Source organism: Hypanus sabinus, chromosome 31 (assembly GCF_030144855.1).
Source record: "Hypanus sabinus isolate sHypSab1 chromosome 31, sHypSab1.hap1, whole genome shotgun sequence".
NCBI lineage: Eukaryota > Metazoa > Chordata > Chondrichthyes > Myliobatiformes > Dasyatidae > Hypanus > Hypanus sabinus.
In genome coordinates, this window is record NC_082736.1 from 1,100,631 (window position 1) to 1,119,962 (window position 19,332).

At 54.9% G+C, this 19,332-nt stretch overlaps 1 protein-coding gene across 2 annotated transcripts in view; it reads left to right on the forward strand.

The window, feature by feature from the left end:
* Positions 1-252: 252 nt before the first annotated feature.
* LOC132383726 (sorting nexin-15-like) overlaps positions 253-19,332 on the forward strand; it is a 237,046-nt gene continuing 217,966 nt past the window's right edge. The window contains exons 1-3 of one of the 2 annotated variants that reach the window (XM_059954918.1): positions 253-380; positions 11,435-11,467; positions 13,643-13,763. In XM_059954918.1, coding sequence (XP_059810901.1) covers positions 282-380; positions 11,435-11,467; positions 13,643-13,763 — 253 coding nt within the window. In that variant the 5' untranslated portion in view covers positions 253-281. The remainder of the gene's footprint in view (positions 381-11,434; positions 11,468-13,642; positions 13,764-19,332) is intronic. The other variant, XM_059954919.1, reaches the window with a different exon arrangement.

Below are 19,332 nucleotides of genomic sequence, written 5' to 3' on the forward strand. Positions count from 1 at the left end.
AGCGCGCTGGGTGGAAAGGACGGGGCTGGGGAGCGGTCTGCGCCTGCGCCCTGGGTGGAATGGGCGGAGCCAGGGTGAGTGACAGCGCCTGCGCACTGCGTGGAATAGGCGGGGCCGGGGAACGGAGGCTGCGCCTGCGCTCTGGGTGGAATGGGCGGGGCCGGAGAACGGGGGCCGCGCCTGCGCCCTGGGTTGAATGGGCGGGGCCGGGGAAAGGGGGGGCCGCGCCTGCGCCCTGGGTGGAATGGGCGGGGCCGCGCCTGCGCGCTGGGCAGAGGGCCATGGCCTGCCACCGGGGCCGGGCCGAGCGCTGCGAGTACCGGGTGTCGGAGCCGCGGCTGCACCCGCACGGCTTCACCGAGTACCGGGTGACGGCGCGGGTAAGCGTGGCCCCCGATCCCCCACCCTCGTCCTGCCTCTCTCACCCGCTCCCTGCTTTAACCCTGATGCTGGCCCTGCCACCCTCACCTTTGACATCTGACCCTTGTCACTCCCAGCGCTGGTGGTGGGAGCGGGGTATCTGCACCAAGAGGGCATGTGTACAAGCTGGTGGGGGGGGATCCGGTTGAAGATTCAGTGACCCAGGCTGGTCGTTGGGATTAGCATCGATTGGCTCCAGTGGCAGGGGTGTACCGGACAGAAAGGGCCCCTCTACCCCGGTGGTTATCTGTGGGAGATTCCCTCCCTCCCTGCCCCTCTACCCCGGTGGTTATCTGTGGGAGATTCCCTCCCTCCCTGCCCCTCTACCCCGGTGGTTACTGTGGGAGATTCCCTCCCTCCCTGCCCCTCTACCCCGGTGGTTATCTGTGGGAGATTCCCTCCCTCCCTGCCCCTCTACCCCGGTGGTTATCTGTGGGAGATTCCCTCCCTCCCTGCCCCTCTACCCCGGTGGTTATCTGTGGGAGATTCCCTCCCTCCCTGCCCCTCTACCCCGGTGGTTACTGTGGGAGATTCCCTCCCTCCCTGCCCCTCTACCCCGGTGGTTACTGTGGGAGATTCCCTCCCTCCCTGCCCCTCTACCCCGGTGGTTATCTGTGGGAGATTCCCTCCCTCCCTGCCCCTCTACCCCGGTGGTTACTGTGGGAGATTCCCTCCCTCCCTGCCCCTCTACCCCGGTGGTTACTGTGGGAGATTCCCTCCCTCCCTGCCCCTCTACCCCGGTGGTTACTGTGGGAGATTCCCTCCCTCCCTGCCCCTCTACCCCGGTGGCTACCAGTGGGAGATTCCCTCCCTCCCTGCCCCTCTACCCCGGTGGTTACTGTGGGAGATTCCCTCCCTCCCTGCCCCTCTACCCCGGTGGTTACTGTGGGAGATTCCCTCCCTCCCTGCCCCTCTACCCCGGTGGTTACTGTGGGAGATTACCTCCCTCTACCCCGGTGGTTACTGTGGGAGATTACCTCCCTCTACCCCGGTGGTTACTGTGGGAGATTACCTCCCTCTACCCCGGTGGTTACTGTGGGAGATTCCCTCCCTCCCTGCCCCTCTACCCCGGTGGTTACTGTGGGAGATTCCCTCCCTCCCTGCCCCTCTACCCCGGTGGTTACTGTGGGAGATTACCTCCCTCTACCCCGGTGGTTACTGTGGGAGATTACCTCCCTCTACCCCGGTGGTTACTGTGGGAGATTACCTCCCTCTACCCCGGTGGTTACTGTGGGAGATTCCCTCCCTCCCTGCCCCTCTACCCCGGTGGTTACTGTGGGAGATTCCCTCCCTCCCTGCCCCTCTACCCCGGTGGTTACTGTGGGAGATTCCCTCCCTCCCTGCCCCTCTACCCCGGTGGTTATCTGTGGGAGATTCCCTCCCTCCCTGCCCCTCTACCCCGGTGGTTACTGTGGGAGATTACCTCCCTCTACCCCGGTGGTTACTGTGGGAGATTCCCTCCCTCCCTGCCCCTCTACCCCGGTGGTTACTGTGGGAGATTCCCTCCCTCCCTGCCCCTCTACCCCGGTGGTTACTGTGGGAGATTACCTCCCTCTACCCCGGTGGTTACTGTGGGAGATTACCTCCCTCTACCCCGGTGGTTACTGTGGGAGATTACCTCCCTCTACCCCGGTGGTTACTGTGGGAGATTACCTCCCTCTACCCCGGTGGTTACTGTGGGAGATTCCCTCCCTCCCTGCCCCTCTACCCCGGTGGTTACTGTGGGAGATTCCCTCCCTCCCTGCCCCTCTACCCCGGTGGTTACTGTGGGAGATTCCCTCCCTCCCTGCCCCTCTACCCCGGTGGTTACTGTGGGAGATTCCCTCCCTCCCTGCCCCTCTATCCCGGTGGTTACTGTGGGAGATATTCTCCCTCCCTGCCCCTCTACCCCAGTGGTTATCTGTGGGAGATTCCCTCCCTCCCTGCCCCTCTATCCCGGTGGTTACTGTGGGAGATTCCCTCCCTCCCTGCCCCTCTACCCCGGTGGTTATCTGTGGGAGATTCCCTCCCTCCCTGCCCCTCTACCCCGGTGGTTATCTGTGGGAGATTCCCTCCCTCCCTGCTCCTCTATCCCGGTGGTTACTGTGGGAGATTCCCTCCCTCCCTGCCCCTCTACCCCGGTGGTTATATGTGGGAGATTCCCTCCCTCCCTGCCCCTCTACCCCGGTGGTTATATGTGGGAGATTCCCTCCCTCCCTGCCCCTCTACCCCGGTGGTTATATGTGGGAGATTCCCTCCCTCCCTGCCCCTCTACCCCGGTGGTTATATGTGGGAGATTCCCTCCCTCCCTGCCCCTCTACCCCGGTGGTTATATGTGGGAGATTCCCTCCCTCCCTGCCCCTCTACCCCGGTGGTTATATGTGGGAGATTCCCTCTCTCCCTGCCCCTCTACCCCGGTGGCTACCAGTGGGAGATTCCCTCCCTCCCTGCCCCTCTACCCCGGTGGTTACTGTGGGAGATTCCCTCCCTCCCTGCCCCTCTACCCCGGTGGTTACTGTGGGAGATTCCCTCCCTCCCTGCCCCTCTACCCCGGTGGTAATCTGTGGGAGATTCCCTCCCTCCCTGCCCCTCTACCCCGGTGGTTATCTGTGGGAGATTGCCTCCCTCCCTGCCCCTCTACCCCGGTGGTTACTGTAGGAGATTCCCTCCCTCCCTGCCCCTCTACCCCGGTGGTTATCTGTGGGAGATTCCCTCCCTCCCTGCCCCTCTACCCCGGTGGTTATCTGTGGGAGATTCCCTCCCTCCCTGCCCCTCTACCCCGGTGGTTATCTGTGGGAGATTCCCTCCCTCCCTGCCCCTCTACCCCGGTGGTTATCTGTGGGAGATTCCCTCCCTCCCTGACCCTCTACCCCGGTGGTTACTGTGGGAGATATTCTCGCTCCCTGCCCCTCTACCCCGGTGGTTATCTGTGGGAGATTCCCATCCTCCCTGCCCCTCTACCCCGGTGGTTATATGTGGGAGATTCCCTCCCTCCCTGCCCCTCTACCCCGGTGGTTACTGTGGGAGATTCCCTCCCTCCCTGCCCCTCTACCCCGGTGGTTACTGTGGGAGATTCCCTCCCTCCCTGCCCCTCTACCCCGGTGGTTACTGTGGGAGATTCCCTCCCTCCCTGCCCCTCTACCCCGGTGGCTACCAGTGGGAGATTCCCTCCCTCCCTGCCCCTCTACCCCGGTGGTTACTGTGGGAGATTCCCTCCCTCCCTGCCCCTCTACCCCGGTGGTTACTGTGGGAGATTCCCTCCCTCCCTGCCCCTCTACCCCGGTGGTTACTGTGGGAGATTACCTCCCTCTACCCCGGTGGTTACTGTGGGAGATTACCTCCCTCTACCCCGGTGGTTACTGTGGGAGATTACCTCCCTCTACCCCGGTGGTTACTGTGGGAGATTCCCTCCCTCCCTGCCCCTCTACCCCGGTGGTTACTGTGGGAGATTCCCTCCCTCCCTGCCCCTCTACCCCGGTGGTTACTGTGGGAGATTACCTCCCTCTACCCCGGTGGTTACTGTGGGAGATTACCTCCCTCTACCCCGGTGGTTACTGTGGGAGATTACCTCCCTCTACCCCGGTGGTTACTGTGGGAGATTCCCTCCCTCCCTGCCCCTCTACCCCGGTGGTTACTGTGGGAGATTCCCTCCCTCCCTGCCCCTCTACCCCGGTGGTTACTGTGGGAGATTCCCTCCCTCCCTGCCCCTCTACCCCGGTGGTTATCTGTGGGAGATTCCCTCCCTCCCTGCCCCTCTACCCCGGTGGTTACTGTGGGAGATTACCTCCCTCTACCCCGGTGGTTACTGTGGGAGATTCCCTCCCTCCCTGCCCCTCTACCCCGGTGGTTACTGTGGGAGATTCCCTCCCTCCCTGCCCCTCTACCCCGGTGGTTACTGTGGGAGATTACCTCCCTCTACCCCGGTGGTTACTGTGGGAGATTACCTCCCTCTACCCCGGTGGTTACTGTGGGAGATTACCTCCCTCTACCCCGGTGGTTACTGTGGGAGATTACCTCCCTCTACCCCGGTGGTTACTGTGGGAGATTCCCTCCCTCCCTGCCCCTCTACCCCGGTGGTTACTGTGGGAGATTCCCTCCCTCCCTGCCCCTCTACCCCGGTGGTTACTGTGGGAGATTCCCTCCCTCCCTGCCCCTCTACCCCGGTGGTTACTGTGGGAGATTCCCTCCCTCCCTGCCCCTCTATCCCGGTGGTTACTGTGGGAGATATTCTCCCTCCCTGCCCCTCTACCCCAGTGGTTATCTGTGGGAGATTCCCTCCCTCCCTGCCCCTCTATCCCGGTGGTTACTGTGGGAGATTCCCTCCCTCCCTGCCCCTCTACCCCGGTGGTTATCTGTGGGAGATTCCCTCCCTCCCTGCCCCTCTACCCCGGTGGTTATCTGTGGGAGATTCCCTCCCTCCCTGCTCCTCTATCCCGGTGGTTACTGTGGGAGATTCCCTCCCTCCCTGCCCCTCTACCCCGGTGGTTATATGTGGGAGATTCCCTCCCTCCCTGCCCCTCTACCCCGGTGGTTATATGTGGGAGATTCCCTCCCTCCCTGCCCCTCTACCCCGGTGGTTATATGTGGGAGATTCCCTCCCTCCCTGCCCCTCTACCCCGGTGGTTATATGTGGGAGATTCCCTCCCTCCCTGCCCCTCTACCCCGGTGGTTATATGTGGGAGATTCCCTCCCTCCCTGCCCCTCTACCCCGGTGGTTATATGTGGGAGATTCCCTCTCTCCCTGCCCCTCTACCCCGGTGGCTACCAGTGGGAGATTCCCTCCCTCCCTGCCCCTCTACCCCGGTGGTTACTGTGGGAGATTCCCTCCCTCCCTGCCCCTCTACCCCGGTGGTTACTGTGGGAGATTCCCTCCCTCCCTGCCCCTCTACCCCGGTGGTAATCTGTGGGAGATTCCCTCCCTCCCTGCCCCTCTACCCCGGTGGTTATCTGTGGGAGATTGCCTCCCTCCCTGCCCCTCTACCCCGGTGGTTACTGTAGGAGATTCCCTCCCTCCCTGCCCCTCTACCCCGGTGGTTATCTGTGGGAGATTCCCTCCCTCCCTGCCCCTCTACCCCGGTGGTTATCTGTGGGAGATTCCCTCCCTCCCTGCCCCTCTACCCCGGTGGTTATCTGTGGGAGATTCCCTCCCTCCCTGCCCCTCTACCCCGGTGGTTATCTGTGGGAGATTCCCTCCCTCCCTGACCCTCTACCCCGGTGGTTACTGTGGGAGATATTCTCGCTCCCTGCCCCTCTACCCCGGTGGTTATCTGTGGGAGATTCCCATCCTCCCTGCCCCTCTACCCCGGTGGTTATATGTGGGAGATTCCCTCCCTCCCTGCCCCTCTACCCCGGTGGTTACTGTGGGAGATTCCCTCCCTCCCTGCCCCTCTACCCCGGTGGTTACTGTGGGAGATTCCCTCCCTCCCTGCCCCTCTACCCCGGTGGTTACTGTGGGAGATATTCTCCCTCCCTGCCCCTCTACCCCGGTGGTTACTGTGGGAGATTCCCATCCTCCCTGCCCCTCTACCCTGGTGGTTACTGTGGGAGATTCCCATCCTCCCTGCCCCTATAACCTGGTGGTTACTGTGGGAGATTCCCTCCCTCCCTGCCCCTCTACCCCGGTGGTTATCTGTGGGAGATTCCCTCCCACCCTGCCCCTCTACCCCAGTGGTTATCTGTGGGAGATTCCCTCCCTCCCTGCCCCTCTACCCCGGTGGTTACTGTGGGAGATATTCTCCCTCCCTGCCCCTCTACCCCGGTGGTTATCTGTGGGAGATTCCCTCCCTCCCTGCCCCTCTACCCCGGTGGTTACTGTGGGAGATTCCCTCCCTCCCTGCCCCTCTTCCCCGGTGGTTATCTGTGGGAGATTCCCTCCCTCCCTGCCCCTCTACCCCGGTGGTTATCTGTGGGAGATTCCCTCCCTCCCTGCCCCTCTACCCCGGTGGTTATCTGTGGGAGATTCCCTCCCTCCCTGCCCCTCTACCCCGGTGATTATCTGGGGGAGATTCCCTCCCTCCCTTTTCCGCTCCTCCTCCCTGCTGCCTTCACTCCGGCTCCTAGCCCCTTTCATCCTCTGCCTTTCTTCTTCAAAGCTGAATGTAAATTTGTTATCGAAGTATGTAAATGTCACCATGTACAACCCTGAGATTAATTTTCTTGTGGGCATACTCAGTGATTCTAACACAGTTGGATAGATTGTGGGATAACTTCACTCGTCTCATTGTTGTAATGTTTCCCCAACTGATGGACTCACTTTCATCTCATGTTCTTGATGTTTATTTATTATTGTTGGTATTTCTTTCTTTTCGTGGTTGTACACTTTGTTGTCTTCTGCACACTGGTTGAATGCCCAAGTTGGTGCGATCTTTCGTTACTGTGAAACTCTCCGTGCCGCAGGCAACGTCCCTGATTTGTAATTCCCAGTGTCTCGAGTCTGAAACCTGCTGGATGGTAGGGTTGGGTTAGCGGACTGGGTCTCCTGGTTAGCCTGGTCCAGGAGCAGGATCGGCAGTGTGGCATGGGACTGGAATGACATCACTGAGCGGTCACCGGTTCTCTTGGCTTAGTTCAGCACGGGAACAGGCCCTTCGGCCTGCAAGGTCTGTGCTGGCCCTCTGTGCGCATGTGGTCTGTGTCTCTCCATTCCCTGCCTGTTTACATCCTTCTCAACCGTTGCCATCGCGGAGCACAGAAGCAGGCCTTTCACTCCGTGAAATCCATGCTGACCCTGTCCTGCCTCGTCCCATCGACTTGCAGCCAGACTATATCCCTCTGCGATGTACCCTCGAGTTCTAGTCTCACCCAGCCGGAGGGGGAATATGGCATTCACCCTGTTTATACCCTTTTAGTCCTGTGCAAAATTCTCAAGCGGATACATACAGTCAGGGAGCCTTAGACTTTTACACAGTACTGTAGTAATTTTACGTATCGCACTGTACTGCTGTCACAAAAAAAAACACATTTCCTGACGTGTGTGAGTAATGATAAACCTGATTCTGATCTGGGTCTCTATTGTGGACTGAGAGTGGGAAGGGGGCAGGGAGAGGGGAATCATGGTTGGGAAAAGGGGAAGGGAGAGAGGAGGGAGTGGGAAGCACCAGAGAGACATTCTGTAATGATCAATAAACCAATTGTTTGGAATCAAATGACCTTGCCTGGTGTCTCAGGGCTGGGTGTGTCTGAACCCGCCTCTGACACTCCTTCTCTGCCCCCTGTCCCACACCCCTCCCGCGGCGCTCCACCCTCACCATTCCCAACACCCTTTGCTCCCGCCAGATTTACAAACTCGCTCTCCGCTCCATGTTGACAAATACAGTACATATATAGTTTGTGTGACTGTCTGTTTACCTGCAGTGCACCCTGGCTACTGTATATAGACATAGCTCGGGTGCCTGAGACTTTTGCACGGTACTGTAGTAATTTTATGTATCGCGCTGTTCTGCTGTCTCAAAAAAAAACAGATTTCATGACATGAGTAGGGGAGATTCAAACAAGAGGACATAAGTTGAGAGTTAAGGGGCAGAAGTTTAAGGGTAACACGAGGGGCAATTTCTTGACTCAGAGAGTGGTAGCTGTGTGGAACGAGCTTCCAGTAGAAGTGGTAGAGGCAGGTTCGGTATTGTCATTTAAAGTAAAATTGGATAGGTATATGGACGGGAAAGGAATGGAGGATTATGGGCTGAGTGCAGGCCGGTGGGACTAGGTGAAAGTAAGCGTTCGGCATGGACTAGAAGGGCCGAGATGGCCTGTTTCCATGCTGTAGTTGTTATATGGTTATATGTGAGTGATGATAAACCTGATTCTGATCTGGGTCTCTATTGTGGACTGAGAGTGGGAAGGGGGCAGGGAGAGGGGAATCATGGTTGGGAAAAGGGGAAGGGAGAGGGGAGGGAGCGGGAAGCACCAGAGAGACATTCTGTAATGATCAATAAACCAATTGTTTGGAGTCAGATGACCTTGCTTGGTGTCTGCACCTGCACCACCCTCCCTCCCCACCCCAGCACTCCTCGGCCACTCTGTGGTCAGTGAACGGGAGGGCATTAGAAGTGCGGTGGAACAAAAGGATTTGAGATTACAGAGCCGTGCTTCACTGAACCGTGTCTACGCCCACCTGGACAAGCCGGCGAGCACTGTGAGGGTCATGTTTTTTGACTTCTCCAGTGCGTTCAACACCATCCGCCCTGCTCTGCTGGGTGAGAAGCTGACAGTGATGCAGATGGATGCTTCCCTGGTGTCATGGATTATTGATTACCTGACTGGCAGACCACAGTACATGCTCTTACAACACTGTGTCAGACAGAGTGGTCAGCAGCACTGGGGCTCCACAGGGGACTGTCCTGTCTCCCTTTCTCTTCACCATCTACACCTCAGACTTCAACTACTGCACAAAGTCTTGCCAACTTCAGAAGTTTTCTGATGACTCTGCCCGAGTTGGATGCATCAGCAAGGGGGATGAGGCGGAGTACAGGGCTACGGTGGGAAACTTTGTCACATGGTGCGAGCAGAATCATCTGCAGCTTAATGTGAAAGACACTAAGGAGCTGGTGGTGGACCTGAGGAGGGCTAAGGTACCGGTGACCCCTGTTTCCATCCAAAGGGTCAGTGTGGACATGGTGGAGGATTACAAATACCTGGGGATACGAATGGACAATAAACTATTCTCAGGTCAAAGAACGCTGAGGCTGTCTACAAGGAGGGTCAGATCTGTCTCTACTTCCTGAGGAGACTGAGGTCCTTTAACATCTGCTGGACGATGCTGAGGATGTTCCACGAGTCTGTGGTGGCCAGTGCTATCATGTTTGCTGTTGTGTGCTGGGGCAGCAGGCTGAGGGTAGCAGACACCAACAGAATCAACAAACTCATTCGCGAGGCCAGTGATGTTGTGGGGGTGGAACTGGACTCTCTGACGGTGGTGTCTGAAAAGAGAATGCTGTCCAAGTTGCATGCCATCTTGGACAATGACTCCCATCCACTCCATAATGTACTGGTTAGGCACAGGAGTACGTTCAGCCAGAGACTCATTCCACTGAGATGCAACACTGAGCGTCATAGGAAGTCATTCCTGCCTGTGGCCATCAAACTTTACAACTCCTCCCTCGGAGTGTCAGACACCCTGAGCCGATAGGCTGGTCCTGGACTTATTTCCACTGGGCATAATTAACATTATTTATTTATTTATGGTTTTATATTGCTATATTTCTACACTAATCTTGGTTGGTGCGACTGTAACAAAACCCAGTTTCCCTCGGGATCAATAAAGTATGTCTGTGTGAAAGTGGCATCGCTGTTAGACAGAGTTGTAAAGAAAGCCTTCATAAACCAAAGTACTGGGTACAGACTGTTGCAGCTGTGTGAGACGTTGCTGGGGACTGATTTGAGTACCGTGTGCAGTTTTGGTCACCTGCCGACAGGAAAGATGCCAAGAAGGTTGAAAGAGTACAGAGAGAATGTTGCTGGGTCTGGAGGACCTGAGTTGTAAGGACAGATTGAATAGGTTTGGACGACAGAGAGTGCAGAGAGGAGGTTTGATAGAGGTGTACAGAGAGGGTAAAGGGGCAGGGGTAGTGGCATCAGCACTGGGCTGCAAGGTGAGCGGTCCCGGGTTCAGACCCAGCCGGTTGAGCGTTGAGTTAGTGACTCGGCCTCGTAAGGCGCAGAAAGGAGTGAATGCAAACGAGCTCATTCCACTGCAGCGGGGTGGCTCCACAGCCAGTCGAGGGTTAACGGTGAAAGGTGAAATGTTTGCGGGGAAACACGAGGGAGAACTTCACTCTGAGGGTGGCGAGGGGGTGGAGCGAGGTGCACGTGAGCTCGGTCTCACAGTTTTAAGAGCGGATAGGATAGGTACGTGGATGGGTCAAAGAGTCTCGGCAGATTCAGCACGGTGGAGATGGGCCGAAGGGCGTGGCTGGGCAGACTTGGTGCAGAGTCGCCGGGCTGTGCCACCAGATCTTCCCTCGGCTAGAGGAAGCAGCTGAAATCTGTCTGTCCGCTCCCTGTGGATCGCTGGCGAGCCTCTGCATCCTTCCTGTGACGGGGCGACCAGATCTGCAAACGATACCCCAAGCGTGGCCAAAGCGAAGCCCTGAAAGTGCAGCTACGCTTCCCGAGTCTCCAGGGTGGCATGTGAACTTTGCAGTCTCATACCCTGGTGTGGGAGGTGCTGGTAGCAGCCACTCAAGCCAGTACCGGATGCTGAGCCTGTCAAGGTGCTGGGACGTGTGATGACAACTTTCAGCTGGGGCGGAGGGGCATAAATATTCAACACGAATTATAAGAGGAGAGGGAAGTGCTGGATCTCTGTTTAATTTCAGATTCTTAATCTTCTTCCACGAGTCAAGAGTGACGAGCAGTCTTACTTCTGAGATTTCAGTTCACTTTAGAGTACAAACAAACATACAAATACTAAGCAAAGAGATGATAAACGATACCAAGAGCAGAATTAATGCCAAGACGAGGGAATAAAGATAGCGTTTCTGTAAAAACTATCACTCTTATGGGTAAGGTGGGAAAAATTCCTTAGATAGAAATGAACTGGTCAACGGGCTGCACAATCACAACAATTACACCACGCGGGTCATGTGCTAATGCTTAGCCAATGAAAAATGAGAAAGGATAAGCTGTTAGTTCACTGATGCTGTAATGGTTCTTCGATTCACTGTGAATGCCCACAAGAAAATGACTCTCAGGTTGTAGATGGTGACATGTATGTTCTTTGGAAGTGAATTAACTTTGAACTTTTTGAGGTGAGGGCACATCCGGGGTGAAGGATCCTGCCTTCCCGAGTGAGGCTGTCCACGATGGTGGGGAGGTTTGTACCCTTGATGCCTCTGCAGCCTCTCTCAACCCTTGGAGCTTCTGTCCCAGGCAGCGATGGTACATCTGTAGAAAATCTGTCGATGATATCTCTCAGTGCTTTTGGGTAAGATACAACAACTAGGTCCTAATGGTTGGCAGCCAGAAACGGGAATGAACTTCACAGCCCCACCAGGGTGACAGACACACCAGTGACACCCTCTTTCTTTATCACTCCTAGATCATTTCAAAGAAGACAGCAGAAGTCAAAGAGGTAAAAACGACTGTGAAGCTTATGCCACCCCGCCGAAGGGCTTCTCTCCCCATGTCCGGTACCCTCTGGTTTTGTTTCACGTTTCCGGCATCTGCACGATTTGGGATTGCTGAAGGGGGGAGGTTGAAGGTGAAGGTGCCACCCCTCGGCCTTCTCAACCCTTGCGTTCGATGGCGACCAGGCGTCCCGTTCTCCCCCCCCCCCCCGCCACCCTTTGGTTCATTTCGCACTGCTCTCTGTGAGGAGTTTGCACGCTCTCCCCGTGACCATGTGGGTTTCCTCCCACAGTCCAAAGACACACCGGTTGGAAGGTTAATTGTTCATTGTCGCATGGTTAGGCCAGAACTAAGGAGGCATGTTTCTGGTCAGGCCCGAAGGACCTATCCCTGCTGTATCTCAAATAAACAAGTTATCCACGCGGAGTCTGCGTGCTCCAGTATCACAGTAATACTCAGATCTCAGTCTTCAAACAGGGCGCCCCACGGAGACAGAACAGATTCTGCAGATGCTCGAATCTGCAGCCACGTACGAACTGTTGGAGGAACTCCGGGTCTGGCAGCGTCTGCGGAGGCAAAGGGTCAGGCCAAGACCCTTCACCTGGACAGACAGGTAGAGCAGGCTCCGGACCAGCTATTTCCCCTCTGTCACTGTCCATAGACACTGCCTGACCTGCCTCCAGTGCCCCGGGGTTATCGGAGAGCAATATATCACAGAAAGTGGACACTCAGCCCACCTAGTCCGTGCTAACCACCCTTTTACATTGATCATCATCACATGCTGTCATATGACATGGGTGATCACGGTCTTTCCACGACCCCGACTGTTCTTGGTGTAACCCCCTGGGTCGCCTCAGGCTCGCTCAGCTCGTTCTCGTCTAGGGGGAGCAGCCTTCGGCCCCGCCAAACTGGGTAATCAGCTGGTGTGGATGCTGTGTGATGTCCCCGCCTCGCCCAAAAACAGACAGCACACCATATGCGATTAAATGAGTACAATTTATAAAGGTTACTATAACTAAGTGATTAATAACGATACAGTATATATGAAGAAAAAAATGAAGAAAAGGCGCCAATCTTATCAAAGTCCAAACCACTTCGTGCACAACTGTTGGAGCTCAATTACTGAAGTCTTCTAGCCACCATTCGATCCCCTCCGAACTCCTCGACTCGCAGCTCAGGACCCTCCAAGTGGTCAACCAAGCACATCTAGCTTCATCCCCCCTCCTCGGAGTACCTCCGGGCCTCGGACCCCCCCTTTGGGGTCCGATCCTCGCCCAGCTTATAGCATTGCGTCCTCTCTCTCGACCCCCTCGCGCCGATCTGCCCAAAAGCCCGTCAACAAAAGCTTACAGACTCAGAAGAAAGAACATTAATCCCCATTTGGTTTACAAAGGAATACCCCCATTCTCGTTATCAGTAAATTAGCATTCCTGCTAGTTAACAAAAAGAAGAAACCCCCTTTACATTGGCAAATGTTTCTGCAGAACTGGTTTGCCATTGCCTCCTGGGCCGCGTCTTTACAAGAGGGGTGACCCCAGCCGTTGTCAATACCCTTCAGAGATTGTCTGCCTGGCGTCAGTGGTCACGTAACCAGGACTTGTGATCTGCACCGGCTGCTCGTACGACCGTCCACCACCTGCTCCCACCTCACCCTGATCGGGGGCTAAGCAGGAGCTACACCTTGCCCGAGGGTGACCTGCAGGCCGGCAGAGGGAAGGAGCCCCTCACACACCTCCTTTGGTAGAGACGTACCTCCACCCACAGCCCATTCAATGTACATGTGAAAAATGAAGCTTGCTGCACCGTTCGATCGGGTGTGTGGATTTAGCCCTGCTCCCTGTGCAGAACCAACCAGATCTGTTCCAAGACTCAGCCGGGCGGGTGGAGTGTGGGGCTTTGACAGAGAGAGTGCGTTCCATCCTTCAGTGAGAAACTGGCAGCAGCCTGCCGTCTTGTAACGATTGACCAGCGATATAACAGTGAACAGTCGAACGTTCTGAAACGAGAAGAGAAAGTAGTGTGCCTAGAGAAAACTGAACTAAAGACAGCCGGAGTATGTAACTGCGCTCTTCGCTTCTGCCATGTGACAGGTTCCCATGAATGCGCAATCCAAACGACAGTACAGACAGTCAGGCTCCTACGGTCGGTAAAATTCAGCTCTGTTTTGCCCACCCCATAGGTGACGGTGTTCAAGCGCTACAGCGACTTCAAAAAGCTGCACAGTGAGCTGTCCTACATCCACAGGAATCTGTTCCGGAAGCTGGAGGAGTTCCCTCCCTTTCCGAAGGCCCAGGTGTTCGGTAAGATACAGTGTCCTTCCAATTTCACCTTGACAGCGATCCGCCTGTACTTCATGAGAGCAGATCTGTGGAAGCTTTAGAGAGGGTGCACAGGAGATTTACCAGGATGCTGTTTGGTTTAGAGAGGGTGCAGAGGAGATTCACCAGGATGCTGTCTGGGTTAGAGAGGGTGAAGAGGAGATTCACCAGGATGCTGTCTGGATTAGAGAGGGTGCAGAGGAGATTCACCAGGATGCTGTCTGGATTAGAGAGGGTGCAGAGGAGATTTACCAGGATGCTGTCTGAATTAGAGAGGGTGCAGAGGAGATTTACCAGGATGCTGCCTGGATTAGAGAGGGTGCAGAGGAGATTTACCAGGATGCTGTCTGGATTAGAGAGGGTGCAGAGGAGATTCACCAGGATGCTGTCTGGATTAGAGAGGGTGCAGAGGAGATTCACCAGGATGCTGTCTGGATTAGAGAGGGTGCAGAGGAGATTCACCAGGATGCTGTCTGGATTACAGATGGTGCAGAGGAGATTCACCAGGATGCTGGCTGGATTACAGATGGTGCAGAGGAGATTCACCAGGATGCTGACTGGATTAGAGAGGGTGCAGAGGAGATTCACCAGGATGCTGTCTGGATTAGAGAGGGTGCAGAGGAGATTCACCAGGATGCTGTCTGGATTAGAGAGGGTGCAGAGGAGATTTACCAGGATGCTGTCTGGATTAGAGAGGGTGCAGAGGAGATTTACCAGGATGCTGCCTGGATTAGAGAGGGTGCAGAGGAGATTTACCAGGATGCTGTCTGGATTAGAGAGGGTGCAGAGGAGATTCACCAGGATGCTGTCTGGATTAGAGAGGGTGCAGAGGAGATTCACCAGGATGCTGTCTGGATTACAGATGGTGCAGAGGAGATTCACCAGGATGCTGTCTGGATTACAGATGGTGCAGAGGAGATTTACCAGGATGCTGTCTGGATTACAGATGGTGCAGAGGAGATTCACCAGGATGCTGTCTGGATTGGAGAGGGTGCAGAGGAGATTTACCAGGATGCTGTCTGGATTAGAGAGGGTGCAGAGGAGATTTACCAGGATGCTGTCTGGATTAGAGAGGGTGCAGAGGAGATTCACCAGGATGCTGCCTGGATTAGAGAGGGTGCAGAGGAGATTCACCAGGATGCTGGCTGGATTAGGGAGGGTGCAGAGGAGATTCACTAGGATGCTGTCTGGATTAGAGAGGGTGCAGAGGAGATTTACCAGGATGCTGCCTGGATTAGAGAGGGTGCAGAGGAGATTTACCAGGATGCTGTCTGGATTAGAGAGGGTGCAGAGGAGATTCACCAGGATGCTGGCTGGATTAGGGAGGGTGCAGAGGAGATTCACTAGGATGCTGTCTGGATTAGAGAGGGTGCAGAGGAGATTTACCAGGATGTTGTCTGGATTAGAGAGGGTGCAGAGGAGATTCACCAGGATGCTGTCTGGATTAGAGAGGGTGCAGAGGAGATTTACCAGGATGATGTCTGGATTAGAGAGGGTGCAGAGGAGATTCACCAGGATGCTGTCTGGATTAGAGAGGGTGCAGAGGAGATTCACCAGGATGCTGTCTGGATTAGAGAGGGTGCAGAGGAGATTTACCAGGATGCTGTCTGGATTACAGATGGTGCAGAGGAGATTCACCAGGATGCTGTCTGGATTAGAGAGGGTACAGAGGAGATTCACCAGGATGCTGTCTGGATTAGAGAGGGTGCAGAGGAGATTCACCAGGATGCTGGCTGGATTAGGGAGGGTGCAGAGGAGATTCACTAGGATGCTGTCTGGATTAGAGAGGTTGCAGAGGAGATTCACCATGATGCTGTCTGGATTAGAGAGGGTACAGAGGAGATTCACCAGGATGCTGTCTGGATTAGAGAGGGTGCAGAGGAGATTCACCAGGATGTTGCCTGGATTAGAGAGGGTGCAGAGGAGATTCACCAGGATGTTGCCTGGATTAGAGAGAGTGCTAAGGCACCGCAGAAATATTGTGTTTACTGTAACACTATTACTATTAGCTTCTGTAACTCCCTGGGTCGCCTCAGGCTCGCTCAGCTCGTTCTTGTCTAGGGGGAGCAGCCTTCGGCCCCGCCAAACTGGGTAATCAGCTGGTGTGGATGCTGTGTGGTGTCCCCGCCTCGCCCAAAAACAGACAGTACACCATATGCGATTAAATGAGTACAATTTATAAAGGTTTCTATAACTAAGTGATTAATAACGATACAGTATATATGAAGAAAAAAATAAAGAAAAGGCGCCAAACTTATCAAAGTCCAAACCACTTCGTGCACAACCGTTGGAGCTCAATTACTGAAGTCTTCTGGCCACCATTCGATCCCCTCCGAACTCCTCGACTCGCAGCTCAGGACCCTCCGAACTCCTCGACTCTCCAAACAGCTCAGGACCCTCCGAGTGGTCAACCAAGCACATCTAGCTTCATCCCCCCCCCCCTCGGAGAATCTCCCGGCCTCGGACCCCCCTTTGGGGTCCGATCCTCGCCCAGCTTAGAGCATTGCGTCCTCTCTCTCGACCCCCTCGCGCCGATCTGCCTAAAAGTCCGTCAACAAAAGCTTACAGACTCAGAAGAAAGAACATTAATCCCCATTTGGTTTACAAAGGAATACCCCCATTCTTGTTATCAGTAAATTAGCATTCCTGCTAGTTAACAAAAGGAAACCCTTTCCCAACAGTAACAAAGAGAAAAAAAGAAACCCCCTTTACACACTTCCTCCACCAAATAAAATTCATGTCCTCATGACTACTAAATAACTCGCCACCTTTCCTGCCAACACACCGTAACCCAAGCACAAACAGTGACATCTCCTCCCCACACAGTAACCCTCACGCCCTGTTCCTCAGGCACTACTTAGGCCAACTATCTGGGAGTTCCCTAACCCTTCTGAGGCCTCTGTACCCCCTCACCTAAACCCTTCAGGCTTGGACACAACTGGGGATACCTTGGGCCCACTACCAACTCCTCTCTCAACCTCTCACTCATGCCCCACACTGCACACAGCTAACCCTCCCCGCTACACCTGACTCAGTGGGAGAAGGGCCAATGGTCTCTTCCTCAATCGAGGGAAAGTCAGCAAAAGGCAGCATGTACCACACATCCAGCACATCATCCATCGAATCTGTATTCTTCCTCATTCCTGTGATCAGTAGCTGCTGTTTGATCTTCTCCAAACGGAAACACGTGGCCTGCACTGCTCCCGCAGTCTCTTCAGCCTCCTGTTCAGTATTCACTGCACTTCTCTCCAGCTTTTTCTTCCTCATGACTTCTTCCAGATCAACTTTCAGGTTTTGCACTTCATTTGAACTGTCGATGGTCATCTTCAGGTTCCCTTCAAGCTTCCGCTTCTCTCTTCTGAAATTCGTCTGTAATTTCTTCACCTCCGCAAACTCCCCTCTCCGGGTTCTCAGTTTGCTATTATCCTCAGTCAGACAACTTTCTTCATTCTCTCCAACTTGTAAGTCTTCCGAATGGTTCCAGATCACTTTCTCCAGTCTCTCCGTCTTCATTTCAAACTTGATTCCGTAGAGACAGTCACTCACAAGCTGCGACCTTCGCCAGCCCTGGCACGTGTCCCGAAAACACTTTAACTCGGTAGTTCTCAGCTGCTCCTGCAACGACCTCACTTCATATTCTCCTGAGGCAAATCCAAATACCAAGAGATCATCCACATACACCAAAACTCCAAACGCCTCCACATCCCCTATGGTCTTCCACCTGCCCTGCAGGAAGGTTGCAAGGGCTCCAGATATGCCCTGTGGCATCTTTTCGGACCCGAAGACTCCTAGGGAATTTATAACGGCTGTCTTCTCCTTGTTGGCCCCACTCATCGGGATCTGGCAACATCCACTCCTCAGATCCAGCACTTTAAACCACATCGCACCACTCAGACAGGCCATCGCCTCTCTGGCCCTCAGGGCCGTATTCTGGTCACTGACAGTGTGCCTCTTCAACGCAATATAATCCACACACACGCTGCCTACGTCTTCCACGGCTTCAGGGGCCAGTCGCCGCAACCTCTCTCTCTCCGAGGTGTCTTCAGCAGTCAACTCCCCTCCCTTGTGGTATTTCGCAGCGTCCACGAAGAGGGTCTCACTTCCCCAGAGGATACTCCCCCAGGCCGTACCACCACTGGCTCTTGTTTGAATTCGGTATCAGCCCAATGCTGCTACACACGTCCGCACAAGCAGCTCGAAACCCTGGGTGCATCGACAATGCCTCCAAACAGCGCTCACCCGCCTCCTCCGGGCATGCTCCCAGCGCACCAGCAGGATTTTGGTTCTCTCTAGAACGGAAATGCTGCCCGTCTCAACAGGGTCCGGACACATCAGCATTAACGATTCATGAACCTCAGTCTCCTCCACATTTGCCTCTAAGAACTCCATTTTCACTGACCAACAACCATTGTCTGGATAATCACCGGCACTGGTACCCCGAATCTCCAGTGTCCTCAATGTTGTCAAGGGTAAATGCTTCCAATAACGGTTATGAAACAAACTGTACAGCAACTTCACCGGGGCCCCAGTGCCGAGGATGGCTTTAACTTGACTTCCATCCATCCGTAACAACACCTGTGCGCATGGCCCCTCTAAGCCTTCAGGAATAGGGTCTGCTCCTTTCGGGAGTTCCTTGGTACATTGCTGGGAACGTGCTCCCCCAGAGACCCCAAGCCGTTCCCCCACTGGGCCTCCTCTAAGTTTCCCGACACCTCTCGAATCAACGGAACAACTGATCCCCTTGACAGATCCCCTTGGCACCACAAGCAATTTATCTGCCCCCCTAGGCAAAAAGGGATACCCTAAAAACTTCCCACCAATCTCCTGCCACAGATATAATAAGCCCCCTGGCAGCGGTCACTTCGAGGTAATTGCGCCCGACAGTTCTAACAAAGTTACCAGCCCGCCTACTCAAACTTTCAACCAGTCCCTGTCGCTTTTCCTCAGCCAAGTACTGCCACTCACCCAACAACTGAGAGGTCCGCTCCGCCCACACCTCCGCCCCTTTAGGGCTGGACATTATTCCAACAACCGGGCGGAGCTCACCACTGCTGAAACATCCCAACCTGTCACTCCTCACTCTCCAAACAGTACGGACAACCCATGGTCCCACCACCATTTCATCAGCACTAGTCGGAACTCGAACAACGACAATTGCTACCAACAGCAACCACCCCACCCAACACACACGCAGCGATAACCAGCAATCGCACACCCACAAAGGCACACCAGCTCTTCGCCGCTTAAAGAGGGTGATCACACAGCTTCCACAGAAATCAATCCCGGACGAGCACCCCACAATGTAACCCCCTGGGTCGCCTCAGGCTCGCTCAGCTCGTTCTCGTCTAGGGGGAGCAGACTTCGGCCCCGCCAAACTGGGTAATCAGCTGGTGTGGATGATGTGTGATGTCCCCGCCTCGCCCAAAACCAGACAGTACACCATATGCGATTAAATGAGTACAATTTATAAAGGTTACTATAACTAAGTGATTAATAACGATACAGTATATATGAAGAGAAAAGAAATAAAGACAAGGCGCCAAACTTATCA